Genomic DNA, 20,786 nt, shown 5'->3' on the forward strand with positions numbered 1-20,786 from the left:
GAATTTACAATTGTTAGGGCCTGTCTCACCAAATTGTAAATTGTCTAATAACAATCCAACGTGTAATATATTACGGAAATATCGCATTTTGTTATCTTATCTGACAGTGACATTTTTAAGCTATCTGAGACTCTATCAGGCAGTGATGGGACAGGCCCTAAATAACGTTATTTCACATCTTTTATTTACCTTTTAGGATCATCGTGACATCTTGCTTTAGTTAATGCTTGGTATACCACATAAGAAGCAGTTGCACTGAGAGGTACCTGAAAAAAATAAATTGAAACAATAAATACATGTAGGTTAGAAACAAATTTACCCCATTATAGTTTATCTAAATAATTTAGATTAGTTTGACAATTCATTTCAAATTTAGTAGGGATGGGTTGTGTAATCAGTCATGAATCTTATCGATTTTAGATTTTTATTCTTATAGAAGTTGGAATCGATAGATATATAGTAATCGATGGATACTTAAAAAAAAACAAAACACTGTTTTCTCTAATTAATAATGACCTGCATAATCATAACAAATAATGAGAGTAGATAAATGTTTATTACTACTAACTACAGCCGTACGTAATCGAATTGGATTTCGCTATTATTTCTCGTATTGAAGATAGTAATGATTTTAGTTAAGTTCGATAATTTTATTTAAACCGAATATCGATAGTTCATAATTGTTCGCTGCGTGTTTCGTCACTACGATACCTGTCTATTAAGTACGGCATTTGCCTTCATTGAAAATTTAATTCGATACTTCATATGCGTCATTTATCACACTAATCTATCTTATTTAGACAAACTATAGACCCCAATTTTAATTCTTATTTTACTAATATAATATTTGTTAGAGTTACCCTAAACTGAAGGGATCTCGATGATTGTCATACGTGTAGATAGTCTGGAACACGTAGAGTACTTACTAAGTTTTTATTTATACGCGGAAGGAGTTGCGGGCAAAGGCTAGTCTATTATTAATTACAGTGAACTTCTGGTTCATCATTTTCCGAAGAACCCTCACAGAGACAAAAATTCTTTCATATCGGATTAGTTACTTTTTGAATTTCATACAAAGAGATTCAAAAAATATATAGAGGTGGCACAGTTGACACTTCATTTGAAACACTTTTTACGTGCTAACGCCATCTATTGATAGATCCTTAAAACATATCAATGTAATTGTTTATTTAAGTTTATTTTATAATTGCTTCGTGACTTCGTTCCGTAAAATAAAAAACAATGAAAAACATATCCAATATTACTGATAACGTAGCTTTTTAATGGTGAAATATTTTTAAAATCGGCCCAGTAGTGTTTCGAGTTTATTCATTTCATACAAAAATACAGATTTTCCCAATTTGTAATATAGTACATTTCAAAGAAGTTACCGGTTAAAAATCAGTGCCTCGTCTATACATCATTTGAATGTCTTTGATGGTATTTGTAGGGGTTTTGTACTAAAGTTTGAATATTGGCTTGTTTACCTTAAGTATTGCGTACGGTATCTCATGGGACACATTATGTACGCAGACGAGGAAGCTGTCAGGTCGGCGAGGCTCCTCCTCCTGCGCGCTGGACTCCTCATCCGAAGGCAAGGAGCGTTCTTGAGGCCTGTCAGTAGACGCTGACCTACTGTAGGAATAGTTACTATATTTTTATCAAATATTGGTAGATTTTTTATTAATCCTACTAATGTTATAAATGCGAAAGTTTAGATGGATGTTTGTTAGAGTTTGTAGCCTAAACTGCTGAAGGAATCTCGATGAAATTTGTTATAGATGTATTCCAAATATTTTATAATTTCATATATACATTTACAAGACATTCTAACGTTGAAGGAAAACGCGATCTCTGGACATTCGGTGAAGCAATTCAAAGATATGTGTGATGGCCTAGTCATTTAGGATAGTGTCAGAGCCTTTTAGTGGTGACGTAAAGTAATTTAATGATGATGGTGATGATTACCCGACGTTCTTACGGTGAAGGAAAACATCGTGATCCATATATCTGTAAGGAAATTCTAATATGTGTAGTTACCACTGTAACTGCACTCAGTTGACTATGTCCTAGTCACCCTTAGGCTTAGGCACCAAGCTCAGTGGGGACGTGTAGCTGGTGATGATGAAACCAATAGTCATAAATTACTCAGGACAGACTTTAAGGTCAAGTTTGAGATTAGTTGAAAAATGAAGAGGTAAAAGGTTATGGTATGATGTTATGAGAATGGATGAACGTAACAAGAAGGACGTTAGTTATGAGTACACCGGTTGAGGTAGTTAGAAAGAGATGGATTGTATGAATGGAGATGACTGAGGTGATTATAGTGTTATTTGAAAAACCCGGGCTGATTTTACGGTAGTAGAATAAGCTAAGGGGACTACAAGAGCTCCAAGGTTAGTGGTGACGTAGTGAGCTGGTGTTGAAAGTTACCGTATGCTAGTCAGCCAGGCTCTACTGCTGGGGTCGTCGCCCACCCTCTTGAGCAGCAGGCGGGCCGCTGGGCGCGCGGTGGCGGCGCGCAGCACGCGCTCGTGCGGGGCCAGCACGCGCTGAGTGGGCGCGCGCGAAGCCACCTCCTCCACCAGCACGTAGCTGGCGCGCGCTGAGCGGCACACGCCGCCTTTTGTTAGACATTGTGCTATCGCCTGAAAAAACATTTTTTTATACTGTTGGCGTCGTTTCCTGTCCTAATAGATGACGCTGTGGCGAGATCGTCTAATATTGAAGCACGATATTATTAACGTCTCGCCACAGGCAAGGTCTCCCGCTGCTCGCGGGCTCTTTGGTGTTTTGGTGATTGTTTTTTGCGTTTTCATTGTGGTTGTTGTTTTGTAGTTTTCGGTTGTTATTTCATTTCGTTGGTCGAGTCGTCCAAATATCGGACACGGTTACGTAGGAAACAAAACATATACTATAAGTCTGTACAAAAAAATCGGCTACCTTTTTATTATTATATCTTCGTTTGCACTCACTGCGATCTAGTTAGTTATTTGCAAGAGGCGGAGTTTGTCTCGTTGCATTCATTAATTTGCCCTTATCCCTACGTTCTTCCATATATTCCTATCAGCCGTCATATCTCTACTCCCTTCAGCATATTCTCTCACACAATCCATCCATTCTTCCAAGTGAAGTCTATTCCTGTGGAACTGCGGAATTCGCGTGTACTTACCTCATTAGCTGTGGTATCTTGCGTCACTTTCAATATGGAGTAAGGTTCGTGCCTGGCGACGGCGTACACCACCAAGAAGTGTATCCTGCAGCGCTGCGCGGCAGAGCCCGGCTCAGAATCCCGCCAGCCCCCGCCCGCTGACTCCTCGCTGCAGCGCGAGAAGATCAGCAGAGACGCCATGTTTAGTGGCTGGTTGCTTGGGGATCTGGTAAACATAGTAGAGTAAGGGTGGAGAAATACCCTTCGATGGTCAAGAAGACAGATCGTGACCCTCGGGTATGACATAACGATGCAGGGTGAGAGAGAAAGAGAGAAGGTAATGTTTTAGACTTGATTTATAAGCTATTTTTTTAATAATACAAGTTGATCAACGAGAAAGTGGCCACAATTCATCAAAATAACGAGACAAACTTAAAGATAATATTTTCACTACACTATCGAATCCACTTTCTCTTTCAATCCTTCTCATCTATATTTCTATAATATCTATACTATTATAATAAAGCGTAAACACACACTTCTTTGTTGCCTAAGATGTCAGCAATCACAGCATATTTTTGAATAGTTCTTTTTTTAATAAAAAGCCCTACACTTACGTCACGCTTTAGGCTATATATTTTCACGACATTAAATTTTCACGTCATTATATTTTAGATAAAAATCCTAATGTGGGAAAGAGACTATGAGTTGCTGCCGACATCAACGAAGCAAGGTTGTCATCATGTCATTTTGACATTTGTAATTTGAGAAATCTAAACAATAAAATAAAATTTTCATAATTTCATGCGGATGAAGCCGCACTGGAACAGCTAGTGTATAATAAAGTTGGAAAGGGGAACAAGACTAAAGTCTTCTGTGTGGTCGTGGTATTATACAGAACTAGCCGAGAAAGTACAACAGAACGTCAATGGGTCAGAGGTTAAGGACTTGACTTGTAGGTTGTTTGGCACTACCTTCTTTAACTTACCGTAACCTGACGTGTCTGTACCCTGGGCGGAGGCAGTGCAGGGGAATGACTCGTTGAGACAACATGTAGTTGGTATCCGCGTCGTAGATCTCAAACCTAACAAAAGCCAGCTCGGGGAAATTTATCTGAAAATGAAGAAGATCAACTTGTAATTTATTTCATTATAATCCAATGTAAATTAAGAAAATAATAAATTAGGTAGCGATAGAAAAGTCTAGAAGCAAACTGACAGATGTTACGCAGCATAATTTACAAGGTTTCGCATTTTTAACGAACTCGTTGCTGGTTGGTTTACCCTAACACTAACTGATTGTATAAAAGCTCGCAATGTAACATAATATATTACACCGCGAAACGCCTGTCAGTGTGTACATACAAGGCATGTTATAAAAGAAATAACAATGAAAACTAAGTCTAGGTACACTGGTAGAGGTAGACCTAAGATGAGATTGTGAGAGAGACTTTTTTTTTTATAACATAAGGTGGCAAACGAGCAAGCGGCCACTTGAAGCGACCGCTGCCCATAGACATCCGCAATTGCAGATGCGTTGCCTACCCTTATACGACGGAGGAGTAGACGCACATAAAGAGGATATTTCCCCTTCCTATGCATCTCCTCCACCGTCAAATCCACTTCCCCTTCCCATACTCTCCTTATAAGAAAAGGGCGATAAAGAGAAAGGGACTTAAATGAGGCCTCCGGCACCACACTCATCAGACGAAACACGGAATTGCATCCATTTGACGCCTGGTTTCTGTGTGGTCGTGGTATTACTGGGGGCGAGCCCTGCAGTGCTAAGATGTTAAAGCGGGCACTACCACTGTTATACTTGACTTGATCAAGAAGGGAGTGATGATTCAGAGGATGGAAACACACAGTTAAAGATAGATGAAGTTATGAATAAAATTTCTAATTTCTTCTATAGTTCTGCAGTCGTTTGTGGGCCTTGTCTTGGTCTAGTAATTTTTCCATTACGGCTTATCTCTGGTCAATTTCGTCCAGTTTACTAGCCAATCTATCTATCTATACTATTATAATAAAGCGTAAACACACACTTCTTTGTTGCCTAAGATGTCAGCAATTACAGCATATTTCTGAATAATTCTTTCTTTAATAAAAAGCCCTAAACTTACGTCACGCTTTAGGCTATATATTTTATATAAAATTAAACTTAGGGGGTAAATATTTTGGATAAAAACCCTAATGTGGGAAAGAGACCATAAGTTGCTGCCAACATCAAGGAAACTAGATTGCTAAGGTTGTAAAGTCATTTTGATATTTGCTATTGATAATTTGACAAACGTAAACAATAAAATAATGTTTTCATATCATGCGGAGGAAGCACGGAAACGTCTACCAATAACCAACCTTAAAATTAAACGTCTCATTCCATACTGGATTAAGAGCGTTTCTTCTTGCAACTTTAGTTCTAATCTTCTTGCAGTCAGCTGGTACACCTAACACTTCGACTTCAACGAACGCGTTATAGAAGGAATAAACATTCTCAGCCACATATTGTCCTGAAATCACTGCTAGAGTGAGATGGGCTGCGTGGATGCCATCGAATTCTTTATCCATTGGATTGAACCTAGAAAGAGATGAAGAATATTTGCTACTTCCTTTACAGAATTCAATTAATTTGCATACAAATGTGTAGTCGATTCTAATTGTCATCATCCACTTGCCCTTATCCCTTCTGGAGGGTCGGCACAGTATGTGCTGCTCTTCCATACATCTCTATCAGCCGTCATATCTGAATCCACTCCTTTCTTAAGCATATCTTCCTTCACACAATCCATCCATACTTTCTTCGGTCTTCCTCTTCCTTTGTAGCCATCCACATTCAATCTCAACACTTTCTGGTTTATGTCCCCATCATTTCGTCGCATAACATGTCCATACCACGCTAACCTTTTGCTTCTCAATTTCTCCACCACTGGCGCTACTTTCAAACTTCCTCTAATGTACACATTCTTAATCGATTATTCTTAGTCGATTCTAATTGTATTTACTGTATTGTGATGTTCTTTTCTTATTGGATTTCTGTGTAATATCTTTTTTATTGACAGTTTTTATTTTATTAATCTTACCAATATTATAAATGCAGTTTAGATGGATGGGCCTGTGACTTCGTTCGCGTGAATTAAAAAAAGTAGCCTATGTGTTCCAGACTATCCTCTACATCTATCACAAATCCGAGATCAGTTCAGTTCAAACATATATCTAAACTTTCACATTTACAACATTAGTATGCTAAAGCTAGTGCTTTTACCCCCGAAATCGTCCGCGTGGAATAAATAACAAAAATGAGTATTTTTTAGACTATCCTCTATATCTGTATGAAATTTCATCGATATACGTTCAGCCGTTTAGGCTACAAACTAAAAAACATAAATCTAAACTTTCGCATTTATAATATAAGTAAGAAGTAAGATTAGGGTCCCAGGCAATCTCCTCTATTGTGTGGTAGTGTCCAGGGTTCTGATGAGTTCTAGGGAAACCATGGAACCCCCTATTGCACTCTCCTCTCTACAGGTGTAGGGGTAGTGTAGGGGTTTTAGTGTACAAACCTCACATAAGGAATCTTCTAGAAGGAAGGTTATCTTTTTGAAGATTTTCGCAGTAATATCTACCTTCTATAAGCGATGTGTCCCGTGTCCCACATGACGTGTGGTTTCCGCACATATCCGGTGCAGCCATCGCCTTCGAACATGGCCGCGTTCACCGCCATCGCCGCGTCCTCCGTCTGGTAGTTCAGTGCAACTAACTGAACTCCACACGACCAGAAAGTCACTGGATCGAAGTTTGATGAATCTATTCTTAGGCTGGAAGGAAATGGAAGGCTTATTATTGTGATGATAATCCTTTTCTTTCCATGATCATCTAAGTAAGGGATGACTTAGTAGTTTTTGAGTTATTTCAATTCATACAAAAATACAAATATTTTTATAATATCGGTATACCGATAGTCTTCGTCTATAGACGAACTGTTGCCCGCGACTTCGTCCACGCAATATTAAGATAAAAAGAAGCCTATAATATGCCCGTTTATGTCAGTTACCCTCCAGTGAAAGTCCGGTGGGAATCACCTCAGCCATTTCGGAGATTACACGGAACAAACGCGGCTTGCGGATAGACAGACAGACAAAAAATATGCGATTTTCGTTATCAGCAACGCAAATACATCATCTTCCCGAAATTTGGATTTTTTTTTGGATTTGGATAGAGAGTTCTCACCCGGCGGGATAAGTTCTGACGAGTTGTGTTTCAGTATGAGCTATGAGAGCTAGAGGATGTTTCCTGCAAATCTTCCTGCCCATAGCCTCGTTGACAGAGGAGCATCGGTAGCAGGGATGGTGCACTGCTGGAGTACTGAGACACCGCGCTCGGGACTGACACTGGGCTACTTGCTGGATATAGCATAAACACATTAAAATCAATGTTTTTCTGTAGATAAATCATGTTTATGTTTTGTTGGCAAACCTATAGAAATATATACTAATAAAGCGTAAACACACACTGCTTTGTTACCTAAGATGTCAGCAATTACAGCATCTTTTTGAATAATTCTTATTTACCTAGACTTACGTCACCCTTTAGACTGTATATTTTCACGCCATTAAACTTAGGGGTTTAATATTTTGGATAAAAACCCTAATGTGGGAAAGAGACCATACGGTACGAGCTGCCATCATCAAGATGCAAGGTTGCCATAGTAAGGTGATTATTATTTTGACATTTGCAAAAGAGAATATGACAAATGTAAACAATGAAATAAAGTTTTTTATAATTCCATTCTGATGAAGCCGCACGGGAACAGCTAGTAAATATATAAAAAAGCATAAACGCGGTAAAAAATTTTCACTGGTGTTTCTGAAATGTATATCAGTTGTCTTGTTAAGCCACCTCTTGTATTGACATAAAACATTTTAAAACAATTACAATAAGCACCATCTTTTGTTATTAAATAAACTAAACATGCTAATTTTATTTAACGACATCTATTGGCAATTAATTAAAATACAAAGATATTGAAAAGTGGTTTGAGGATCTATCAACAGATGGCGATAGTACCAATATTTCAAGTAAAGTGTCAACTATGCTTTCTCTATATGTTTAAATCCAATTCGCTGAGGAAGAGCCATAAACAAGTAATAGATGTATTTAAATCGCTTTAGTATTAGTAACCTTTATAAGTGAGTAGTTTATACTGACCGTGGCGGTACTGTCACTACTTTCAGATGACTCGAAGCTGCTAGCGGGGGCGCTGGCATCGTGTCTGCCCGCACCCCCTGCACCCCCTGCACCTCCCACACCCCCCGCACCCCCCGCGTGCTTCACTGAACTACGCGGCGACAACGGGTTTAGGCCGCGAAACTTTATCGCCTATAACAACACAAACTTATATAAACTTTGATATTCAACCGCGCCAATGTTTACTAACACCCTCTTAAATAACACTGACTACATTCCATGCTTGTCATCATCGCCAGCTCACAGTCTTCACTGAGGGGGTCGGAGTCAACCCTAAGGGTGACTAGGCCTTGCTACACACAAGTCACTACACTTCAATTATTTTTCTGTTAAAAACATTAGTAGATTTTTATTAATTTACTAACATTTCCTTTAATCATTCCAACTAAGCTGTAGGCTGGTGCTAGGATATGGTTTACAGAAGTCGAATGGCAGGATTCGAACCCTCAACCGCAAGATCGGTAGTCCGTACCCCAAACCATTAGGCTATTGCGCTTAAAATGTGACGTCATGTCCCCTTCGGCAAAGCATGAGTAATCTATTGTAATCTTACTAATTATAAATGCAAAAGATTAGATGGATGTTTGTTAGTTTGTAGCCTAAACTTTTGTGCAGATATGTATTAAATTTGACAAAGACACTCTGGAAGAACACATAGACTACTTACTTTTGTTTTTTAATTCAATGCGGACGGAGTCGAGTGCGAAAGCTAGTATAAATATAAATGCAAAGGCATCCATTATTCGTTAAGTTACTGCAGAATGGATCAGGTTGAAATTTAGATCAAAGATCACTGTCTGAACGCAAAAACAAGTTTCTCTAAGCACATTTTAAGCACATGTATTAATATTTTACCTGTACATAAGTAACCATATCACTTAGTTCTCTAGCTATCTGATTGCTCCTTTTCCTGTTGGCGTGTTTAATGCTCCCTCCAGCTTCACCATCTCCCTCACTCCTGCGTAAACTCTGGTAGAGCGAGAGAGAGGTCCGACCGACTTTCTCTTCCATTGAATTCAGAATCTTGTGGAGTTCCTTTTCTGGAAGATAGTTTATTTAATGAGAGAAATACTTGAGAAGAATTTTAAATAAATTGATACAGAAATAGCAAGATTATAGAAATATGATTTTTATACTTGAACATATAATTCTTATTATCTTAACTATTGTTATTCCTATTTATTTTTTGTATTTTTTTTATTGCGATTGAGTGTAATATTAACACGCTCACTGCGTAACAGGCTGATATCGGCCTGACGCGTTACTTAAGCTGGTGCGGACGAAGAAAACTATGTCCCTCTCGCTAGTGCGAAACGTTTATCTCAGGTGTATACATTATGTTTCCACAGAGTTATAGAAATTTAACCTTTTTTAGTGCTGGTGGGTCTAAAATGACCTGTCACGCACTGGCGAAATTATCATTGGGGGCGCATTAAGGCCCGCCGCCGTAACAGATGAAGGATTATGATTTTACTTGCCGCAGTAAACGTGTTAAACACTTGTCTTTTCTTCTTATCTTGTGTTTAATTGACGATTTCTGTTTAGGGTTCATTGGAAACTGACGCTTCGATATATACCGCAGCACATGTCGAATGAACACCAATTCTTATGAATTTTTTCTAAATGTAAATATGATACGATGTTTAGAGGATGTTTGAGAGTAGCCCCAGTGGTTGAGAAGGTAAGGAGTAGAAAGATAGCATGGGGGTATGTTATGAGGAGGGATGAATGTAAGAAGTTAGTTATGAGTACACCGATAGAGGTAGGTAGAAAGAGATGTATTGTGTGAAAGGTGATGTCAAGAAGGTAGTGACAGATGACGTATAGAGTTATTTGGAGGACGAAATCTATGACGTAGGATAAGGAGAGTAAAAAAGTAACATCAAGAAGCGAGTGACAGATGACGTATAGAGCTATTTGGAGGACGAAATCTATGACGTAGGATAAGGAGAGATATAGAAATGTAAAGGCTGTATGTCCTTACCATCAATATCTTCATCATCTTCATCATAATCTTCATCAGAGAAGTATTCAGTGAGCGAGCTGCCGGCGGACTGGTTGGACATTATAGAACTGGTGCGGTTGCTCTGCTCCGGCAGAGAGGCGCTGGTGTGCCTGATACCGTTGGACCTGGGAACGATGGATTCTATACCATTATGAAGAGGAATATTTTTGTATGTATTGAAATAACTCATAAACTACTGGGGCGATTTCAATTCTTTCACCATTAAAAAGCTATCAGTGAGTAAGTTAGGCTACGTTTTTATTATTTTTTTAATTTCACTCAGAGGAGATCGCGTGCAACAGCCAGTATTTAAACAGATTAGATGTTCATTACAAAAATAGGTAATTTACTCAGTGATAACGTAGCTTTTTAATGGTGTAAGAATTATTTAAATCGTTCCCAGTAGTTTTTGAGTTATTTCAATTTCAATTCAATAGATTATACATTTACCCAATTACAACAATACAAAAATTTACTTTCCTCTTTATAAAATTAGTATAGATATAGAAGATGGGATATTCAGACCTGTGGCATATAAAAGAAATAAAGCAGATAGTCAGTTATCGCATGATGTATTCAAACTGATGTATGCTGCAGGGATAGATCCCCTTTGGGGCGTCGCGGTGGCAAGCTAAAGTGATATAGGCGCCCCACATAATGACTAGGAGGGAACAGAGGGGTTTAGTGGGTATGCTCCATTATGGGGACACCAAATAACTCTCGTGTCTGCCCCGAGGCATGGAGTGTGCGTAAGGCATTCTTCTTTGGCAAAAGAAAGGGGGATAGATCCCTTTATATTTTAATAAGCATACTTTGGATATACCTGAACGCCGTGGCCAGAACACCTCCATATCCTTGCGCTGAACTGGCTCCCGTCAGTCCGATTGTGGGGCTGGACTCTATTGGTAGAAGCTTCTTGTTCTTAATCAGCACCTAAAATCATATATACATATATCTAAAAAAAGATTAATAAACAAACAAGGTAAAGAACTAAAAAAAAAGATGTAACTTCAAAGACAACAAGGTTACTGCAAGAACTACAGCAGCAGGAAATAAAGAAAATAATAAAAAAAAACATGAAAACCTAGCAACATTCTGATTTATATCTAAATAATGTCCATTGTATACATACATACAATTATTTGATCTTATACTTTTAGCTAGCGTTATTTCTAAAGGTCTAAGAGACTTGACTAAACAATTGCACAAGACAATCGCACAACAGTGTGCGATTGTCTATTGTTTCGCAGCCTTCAACTGTTTAGTTGCACAACAAACAATCGATTAGTGTACCTCGTAAGGTCATAGGAATCAAAACGAGACTGAACAATTGTGCGATAGTTTAGTCAAAAGTGTGCGCTCTTAATGAGAATAAAAGTTGATAATTACCTTGTACTTGAAAAGGGAGTGACAGAGATGACGTATGATAAGAGTTATTTGGAGGACAAAAACCTGTTGCGCCGAGAGTAGGATAAGGAAGATGATGTATTACCTTGTACTTGAGTTGTTCAGGGCTGGGCAGCCGAGGTTCGTCTGTGTAGTCAACTTCGAACAGGAATGACGTCACCAGCTGCTCTCCGAACACTGCCTGGAACACGCAGCTAGTGTAAAAAATCGAACAAAAAAAGAGACCCACCTGCAAGCACTACCTTTCGGATGGACGCAAACAAACAAACAAAGACAGAAAGATAATGTATTTGGGTTTTTACGTCACAAATAAAATCCTGTTTTCTGAATAATCGAGCCGAATACGTTCTTTATTTTTATGCTTTCTTCTCGTATTCTTCTTTGAGTTATAGAATACAATAAGGTGTTTGGGTTTTAATTAACAAATAGTGTATTTTTTTATAATACAAGGTAGCAAACGAGCAAGTGGCTACCTGAATCCGCCGTAATGGAACGCGACCGCTGTCCATAAACATCTGCGATTGCAGCGTTGCCTACCCTTCATTGACGGAGGAGACGCACATAAAGAGGACATTTCCCTTTCCTATGCGTCTCCACCGTCAAATCCACTTTTCCTTTCCATCCTATATTTTTAAGAAAAGGGTGGAAAGGGAAAGGGACTAAAAATAGGCCTCCGGCACCAAACTCATCAGACTGTACGCAGAGGCTTCCACTTCACGTCTGTCTGTATGGTGGTGGTATTGCTGGCGAGCCCTACAGTGCGAAGATGTTAAAGCGGGCTCTACCACTGTAATTAGTAGTATATACACTGACCTCAAACGTGCTCGCCATTACTTGCTGTTGAGGTAAGCTGCAATGATTTTCGATACTCAAAATCAACGGATACGGAGATGTAACAAATGCACTCCTGTTAAAAGAAAATTTCAATTAAAGAAATGGTTTATTTCTTCCAGATTATGAACATGTATGACAATCGAAATGCGTTCTGTTTAGGTTAACTCTAACATACATTCGCATTTATGTTAACGATTAGTTGTTGCTCGCGACTTTGTCGCGCGTGTATTAAAAAAAATATATACAGACGAATTGAGTACCTCCTTTTGGGAAGTCTGTCAAAATAATCTACGTAACTCACTGATAACGTAACATTTTAATGGTGAAAGAATTTTTAAATCTACCCAGTAGTTTTTGAGTTATTTCAATACATACAAAAATACAAATCTTTCCTCTTAATTATACTAGTCATAGATATAGAAAGGATAGAGGTAGTTAAAAATGTCAGCTTTCGGTCAAAGTAGCGGTAATTATTTTTTAATTATTTAAATGTCTGCAAAGATACAGATTACTAGAAAAGGACTTTTTAGTTAATTTTATCAATATAACTTTCTAGAAAGTCTAAAGAGCAGAAGAAGTAATAAACCTGGCAATAGTTTCCACGACTCTTCTAAAAGGTATCTTAGTAGTGAAGGTGTGTCCGTGATAGATGACTGGACTGCCATCGTCTCCATCCCAGCAATCCAGTTCCACACATCTGCAGCCAGTCAGCAACACCTGGAAATTATATAAACAAGAATTAACACCCGGTACATTCAGACTGATCTGTATATATGAATAGGCATGGAAATGTGAAATGAAAGTTGTGTTACGTTCAAACAAACGCGCCATTTTAAATCAAATATAATTCCATCTCAATCTACATCTATACTAATATTATAAAGAGGATTTGTATTTTTGTATTTATTTAAATAACTCAAAAACTACTGGGACAATTATAAAAATTCTTGTACCAATAGGAAGGTAATTTATCAGTGAGTAACATAGGCTGCATTTGTTATTATTCTTTAATTTCATATGGACAAAGTCGCGCGTAACAGCTTGTTACAAACATAAATATTGTAACTTGATGTTGCTTGCGACTTCGCTGGCGTGGAATTTCGAAAATGTCAAAAACTACTGGGACAATTTCAAATATTCTTTTACCATTAAAAAGCTACGTTATCAGTGTCACCCGGACAAAGTCGCGAGCAAAAGCTAGTGATCAAATGTTAAGGATCTAAGTTCTTACTTGGCTGTACAATTCTACGGAAGATTCTCCTTTAAGTTGATGTCCAGTTAAGTAAGTGTTGTGACTGCTTGCTATATAATATTGACTTAAAGGTCCCTCCATCTGTCTGGACATGGTTCTGCTCTTCTCTTCTTCTTCTTGAGATGGTTTTCTGTGGTTTAAAGATAATTGAATGAGTAAAATTAAGTTTAAAACGAAAGTCTAAAGAGTAATGTATTTAAAGCCCACAACATATCATTAGATGAGGTTATTTAAGAGCTAGTATATACTAAGATTATAAAGAGGAAAGATTTGTATTTTCATATGTATTGTAATAACTGAAAAACTACTGGGACAATTTTAAAAATCTTACACCATTAAAAAGCCATGTTGTCACTGAGTACCATAAGCTATGTTTTATCCTTTTTTAATGTCACGCGGGGAAAGTCGCGTGCAACAGTTAATCTGTTAAGTTTAACTTCAAAGGTCAATTGATTTCAGTTACACTATACGTACCCGAAAAAATTGTTAACTTGCTGCCTTCTCTGTTCAGGAACGAAAGCGTAATTATCTTTGTCGGTTAAAAACCGAACGAAACCTTCAAAAGACAGACAATTCTCCACTCTTAGAGATGGATCTGGTTCATGTCTCTGGAATTAAAAATGCGTTTTTATAGGGAAAGTATTCAATTACCATATGTCATATATGTTTTTTTATTTTTTATATAAATCAATATATTGACCCTGGTATTAATGAAAATAATAAATTCGCTAATTGTCTTCCATTATTTAGAATGCATTTAGCATGTCCGTCTAGTGAAGAGATTCAAATGTATAGAAAAGGCATAGTTAGCTCAAAAAATATTGTTACTAATAACGCCATCTACTGATAGTTCCTCGAAACCATGTCAATATAATTGTGTTTAAATTCACTGCCAATAGATGTCGTTAAATAATATTTATATGTTTAAACTTTTTTTTAACGCTCTTTAGTTTATTTTATAACAAAAGGCGCATATCATGATGATGATGGTGATACTACACCTGTATAATATCTTTCAATTGTTGTTCGTTCTTGGGCTCATTCTGTCTCGTCTCACAGAACTTGCCCAGCGTCGGCAGAGAGAGCACGCGCCCGCTCATATCTGGACATGCTCCTGGAATTATTGAAAAACATCTCCATAAGAAAGAGGTTGCAAAGAATTATGTAGTTACTTAAAAAGAAAGAAGTATTAGACATGTTATACGATGGGGACAAAAACCAGAAAGTGTTAAGATTTCCTTCCCCATTCCTTCCTTATAACAAAAGTAAGAAGTAAAAGCGACTAAATTTAGTCCTTCGGCACACTCATTAGAGTATACTTGGAATTACTTCCACTTCACGTCTTCTATATGACCATATAGTATAAACATAAAGTGTACTCTACCACTGTTACCATCATCAACTTGCCTTTACCCTTCACGGAGGGTCGGCACAGTATGTGCTGCTCCATACATCTCTATCAGCAGTCATATCTGAATCCACTCCTTTCTTAATCATATCCTCTTGCATACAATCCATCCATACTTTCTTCGGTCTTCCTCTTTCTTTGTAGCCATCCACATTTAATCTTAACACTTTCTGGTTTATGTTCCCATCGTCTCGTTGCATAACAACTCTACCACTGCTAAATTTCTAGAATAATATATTTTTCTCAGAATCTTATTATTCTTACCTGGTAATGCAGCAGCTGCTAACAGATCAAAGTCTTTCTTCCTGCTGGCTTTATCACTTGGCGGATCCAGATCTAAAGACCCGTTTCTTGTTAGTAGACCTATGATAGAATAGTTCTTGTTAGCTTGGTTATCCAACCACAGTAGTAGAAGAAACATAGAATTAAGAAATAACTGGTCAGCCAATATCGGTCACCAGATGACGCTAATATATCACAGACAGACAGATAAAAAAAATATTGCGATTTTCATTATTAGCAATACAAATACACCATCATCGCGAAATCTGGAATTTTTCTTTTGATATTACAGACACTCCAATTTTATTATATTACAGATAGAGATTACCTGTTCTGAAAGCAGTCTTGCTGCGGAACAGTTCCGGCGAGCTGCGGCTCTTCTCCGCCAGCAGCGGACAGCGCGGCCGCGGCACCGCCAGCTGCTCGAACACGTCCCGCAATTCTGAACGCATCACTAAACTGAAATGATATAACAATATTATAAATGCATTCTGTCTATATCTATACTAATACTATAAAGATGAAATATTTGTATTTTTGTATTTATTGAACTAATTGTTTGACACTGCCCCAGTAGTTTTTAAAATTGAAGTAATTTAAAAACTACTGGGGTAATGTCAAAAGTTTTAAATCAATAAAAAAGCTATGTTATCAGTAAGTAACATGAGCTGTAATTTTTATTATTTTTTAATTATACACTAGCGAAGTCGCTAGCAACAGCTAGTCTATGCTAATATTATAAAGAGGAAAGATTTGTATTTTTGTAAGTATTTGATTCATGTAAGAATTATTGGGCTGTTTTTAAAAAGTCATTTCCATTAAAAAGGTTATTTATCTGTATGTAACATAGACGAAGTCGCAAGCAACGTCAAGTATTTAATAAAGGGGTTTCTTAGCTTCGATTACCAGATCTATACCGAGGCATTGCTAAAGTAAATAAGGGCTGAAGTTTTACCTAAAACTCCTGAAGAGGGCGACAAAATCAATAAAATCCAATTGTGTGTCGTAATTTACAGAACCAGTTCGTAAATTCTTCAGATGTTCCCAGAATCTCTCACTTGTGTCCAATCTTCGTAAACTGCCAGAAAATAATTTAAACATAGAATGATCTATCTATATACATAAAAAAAATTTGAGTGTCTGTTTGTAAAATCAAAAGAAAAATTACAGATTTCGGGAAGATGATGTATTTGCGTTGCTAATAACAAAAAAATGTTTTGTCTGTCTGTCCGCAAGCCGCGTTTGTTTCGGGTAATTTCCGAAACGGCTGAGCCGATTTTGACCGGGCTTTCACTTAAGGGTAGTTGACATAGACCCGCATATTATAGGCTACTTTTTTAATTCCGCTTCCTCCTTAGTGCAAAACATCTTCTTTATGTGTGTCCCCGTCTGTTAAGGGTTCGTAACGCATCCGCTATTGGGAATGTTTATGGGCAATCACTTCGCCATTTTGGCGGATTCAGGTGGCCGCTTGCTCGTTTGCACATGGTAAACGAGCAAGCGGCCACCTAATATTATAAATGCGAAAGTTTAGATGGATGGATGTTTGTTAGAGTTTGTAGAGTAAATTGCCTAACGGATTTCGATGAAATTTGGTAGAGTTACAGAGGATAGTCTGGAAGGACACATGTGCTACTCTGTTTTTTATTTCTATGCGAACGGAGTCGCGTGCGAAAGCTAATTATGAAAAAAAAACCTTATAAAATGTAGACTGTAAGATAGTTTCTTACCTACTCCTGTTAGGAGACCCTGACATGATGGTGGTGGCGGCGGTAGTGAGGCTGCTGTGTCTCGGCGGGCAGTGCTGATGATGACCAGCCGCCGCTGAGTAAGAACTGAAGAAGATAAAGTGTTAATCTTCTTGGCTTTCGAAAAATGAATATTTAGGCTAATAAGTTTGAAAACTCGGAAAAAAACTAGTGTTTAGTAAAAGAAAAAGATTTATCTTACTTCTTACTAATATTATAAATGCAAAGTTTAGATGGACGTTTGTTAGAGTTTGTAGCCTAAACTGCTGAACGGATCTCAATTAAATTTGGTATAGATGTAGAGTAGTAGATAGTCTGGAAGAAAACATAGATTACTAGCTTTTATTTTTTTATTCCGCCCGAACATAGTCGCGGGCGAAAGCTAGTATGATGTATAGAAACCTGTGTCTCGGTGATCCTTGAGGTATATCATCTTCTCGAAGACCAGAAATCGCGCCATAGTTCTTTGGTGAACTCTTCAATTCGGAAGTCGATTTATTTTTCTGTAAATATAAAAAATCAATTTCAAGAATTAGGATTTGTAAGATTTAGGCAATGGATGTTACGAATGCGTTGCCTACTTTAGGCAAACTACAAATAGGCATATAATACCACGCTTTATAGCCTGTAGTATTTATAAAGATAATACGTTTAAAGCAGTTATTTGTGTATTTACATTTCTTAGCACTATGAGCGTACCAGGTGTTTTAGACCTGGTTTTCGCATTTTGGCATTCAATGTGTTAACAGCCATTTGAAATAACTGTGGGTATAAATGCTTGTTTTAAATTTTGCAATTACCTTGAATTTGATCCCAGATGTCCTTAGTGAGTCGGAATGAGAATCGGTATAAGCTCCCCGAACTGGAGTGGAGTGTGATGATGCAGAGCATGCGGATTCCCTACCACCAAACACCTGAAATTAAATCATCATCATTACCAGCTATACGTCCTCACTGAGGAGCCTACCCTAAGGGTGACTAGGACAACTGCACGACTTCACACATATCTTTGAATTTCTTCACCGATATTTGTATCACGATGTTTTCCTTCACCGTAACGTCGGGTAAATGTACATATGAAATAGTAAAATCGAAGATCACATTGGTACGGGATTCTAACCCGCGATCTGTGGATTACAAGTCAAGTGCTTAAACCCTAGGAGGTAGGGGAGCAACCACCCCTGAGAATACTACTAGGAAAAATTATATTGCCTTCAATCCTTAGATATCCACATAACTAATGCACAAGGGAGGGAAGACAGAAAAGTGACATGCAGACAAGGAAATCAAATTAAACTTACTAATATTTTAAATGCAAAAGTTTAGATGGATGCATGTTTGTTAGATTTTGTAACCTAAACGGCTGAACGAATTTAGATGAAATTTGGTATTGATGTAGAAGAAAGTCTGGAAAAACACATAGTCTACTCACTTTTGTTTTTTTAATTCCACGCGGATTGAGTCGCGTACGAAAACGAGTCATATTATAAATGTAAAAGTTTAGATAGATTGATGTTAGAGTTTGTAGCCTAAACTGCTGAACGGATCGAGATATTTGTCATAGATGTAGAGAATCTGGAAGAGCATATAGGCTTTCTTTTCTTCGTATTCCATGCAGATGCGAAATTTTAGTAGTCCCTAAATAAATACTTACTCTGATAGCATCAGAAACAACAGGTTCACAGCAACAATTATCTTCATAATATAATGCTGTGTATTTGTTTTTGAGCCAGGCGAGGCTCCTGTCCGCGAGCTTCGTTTGTGTCATCAGAGCTCTGATCACCGCGTGAAGACCTACTGCCCACACCCTGGATATAATTAGATTTGTTAATATTATTAATATAAATGTTATAGATGGATGTTTGTTAGAGTAAACCTAAGCTGCTGAACGGATTTCGATGATTGTCATATATAAGGTTATTCTAGAAGACACATTGGCTTTATTTTTGTAATTTTACGCGGAATGTGACGAAAGCTAGTGTCAAAGGGGTTCAAAAACATACAGAAGCATAGTTAACACTTCACTTCAGACATTGAACTACTAACGCCATCTCTTGATTAGATCGTCATAACTAAGTCATTTTTAAATATCTATATTTTATTTTGTAACAATAGATGGAGCTTATTCTAATGGAAAATTTCAAGAAATTACCGGTGAAAAAATGTTGTTCACTGTAGTCTATATATGTATTTGACTTACCTATAAGAATAAGCCGGTAATAAGAAATGTACAATTCTATTGTCACTTAATGTTCTTCCATACACTAATGTGATGATGCGAGGAGTTCCGCAGTCATCCAAGCCGTGTCTCTTCCCGCAGGAGACCAGCTCCAAGATATCTCGCGGTTCTAATAGTTTTCCACCTAAACGCATGTCTTTGACACACTGCAGGTCTATGAACCTGTAAATAGATTTCTCTATACTAATATTATAAAGAGGAAAGATTTGTAAATTGTAAGTATTTAAATAACTCAAAAACTACTGGGACAATTTTAAAATTTTTTCACCGTTAGAAAGTTAATTTATGTGCAAGTAACATAGGCTATATTACTTATTATTTTTTAATTTGATGCGAGCGAAGTCGCGAGCACAGCTAGTCTATCTATATACTTTTTAACAGTGGCAGAACCCGTTTTAACATATTCGCACTGTAGGGATCGCCTCAAATACCACAACCACACAGAAGACAGGCGTGAAGTGGTAGTAATTCCGCGTACACTCTGATGAGTGTGGTGCCGGACACCAAATTTTAGTCACTTCCCTTTCCACCCTTTTCTTATAAGTAAAAGGGAAAGTGGATTTGACAGTGGAGGAGACGCATAGGAAGGGGAAATATCCTCTTTATGTGCGTTTCCTCCGTCGATTAAGGATAGTCAACGCATCTGCAATTGGATGTCTGTGGACAGCGGTCACTTCGACATTTCGGATTATTTCCAATCATCACCCCGCTCTGTCCCCACGTGGGGACATGTGAGAATAAAAAGTTTCATTCGTCCCACTTCTTATCTCCACTATCAAGAATAAGGTGACAGATGGAACCGTTAAGAAATACTTAAGTTCCAAAAATTATCGTCGCAAAAAGTGGGACGGATGAAACTTTTTATTCTAATCTATCCCCACGTGGGGACAGATCGGGGTGACGGTTGGGAATAATTAGCTATTTCGGCAGATTTAGCTGCTTGCTCGTTTGCTACCTTATTAAAGAAAATAGAAGTATTAAGAAAGTGAAAACCAGTTCAACTCACCCTTCATCACCTACAATTCCAGCTTCGTTTTCATGAGCGAGATGTGCTGTGTATTTAATTGGAATGACTTCCTCAGGGTTATAAGAAAGATTTATTTCTGGTTGCTGGATATTTTCTGATGGAGTTTCACCTGAAAATATGAAGTAAATAAGTTGAGACCTAGACTTGAGATGTATCTAAAAATGATTTTATTGTGGATGGTTAGCTTTTG

At 37.7% G+C, this 20,786-nt stretch overlaps 1 protein-coding gene across 1 annotated transcript in view; it reads right to left on the reverse strand.

The window, feature by feature from the left end:
- Positions 1–20,786, reverse strand: part of LOC106107515 (1-phosphatidylinositol 4,5-bisphosphate phosphodiesterase epsilon-1-like) — an 85,115-nt gene that overhangs the window by 3,587 nt on the left and 60,742 nt on the right. The window contains exons 11-37 of the mRNA XM_013288390.1: positions 20,576–20,705; positions 19,531–19,731; positions 18,985–19,138; positions 18,131–18,244; positions 17,733–17,833; positions 17,313–17,417; positions 16,538–16,660; positions 15,911–16,041; positions 15,565–15,663; positions 14,894–15,006; positions 14,367–14,500; positions 13,872–14,022; positions 13,227–13,357; positions 12,620–12,713; positions 11,892–11,987; positions 11,223–11,332; positions 10,379–10,524; positions 9,250–9,434; positions 8,356–8,526; positions 7,378–7,550; positions 6,774–6,965; positions 5,509–5,728; positions 4,140–4,264; positions 3,173–3,377; positions 2,434–2,648; positions 1,488–1,635; positions 190–266 (exon numbers count right to left, since the gene is read on the reverse strand). Of these exons, the coding sequence (XP_013143844.1) occupies positions 190–266; positions 1,488–1,635; positions 2,434–2,648; positions 3,173–3,377; positions 4,140–4,264; positions 5,509–5,728; positions 6,774–6,965; positions 7,378–7,550; positions 8,356–8,526; positions 9,250–9,434; positions 10,379–10,524; positions 11,223–11,332; positions 11,892–11,987; positions 12,620–12,713; positions 13,227–13,357; positions 13,872–14,022; positions 14,367–14,500; positions 14,894–15,006; positions 15,565–15,663; positions 15,911–16,041; positions 16,538–16,660; positions 17,313–17,417; positions 17,733–17,833; positions 18,131–18,244; positions 18,985–19,138; positions 19,531–19,731; positions 20,576–20,705 (3,844 nt within the window). The remainder of the gene's footprint in view (positions 1–189; positions 267–1,487; positions 1,636–2,433; positions 2,649–3,172; positions 3,378–4,139; positions 4,265–5,508; positions 5,729–6,773; positions 6,966–7,377; positions 7,551–8,355; positions 8,527–9,249; positions 9,435–10,378; positions 10,525–11,222; positions 11,333–11,891; positions 11,988–12,619; positions 12,714–13,226; positions 13,358–13,871; positions 14,023–14,366; positions 14,501–14,893; positions 15,007–15,564; positions 15,664–15,910; positions 16,042–16,537; positions 16,661–17,312; positions 17,418–17,732; positions 17,834–18,130; positions 18,245–18,984; positions 19,139–19,530; positions 19,732–20,575; positions 20,706–20,786) is intronic.

The sequence above is a fragment of the Papilio polytes genome, unplaced genomic scaffold (genome assembly GCF_000836215.1).
Source record: "Papilio polytes unplaced genomic scaffold, Ppol_1.0 DF821956.1, whole genome shotgun sequence".
NCBI classification, from domain to species: Eukaryota; Metazoa; Arthropoda; class Insecta; order Lepidoptera; family Papilionidae; genus Papilio; species Papilio polytes.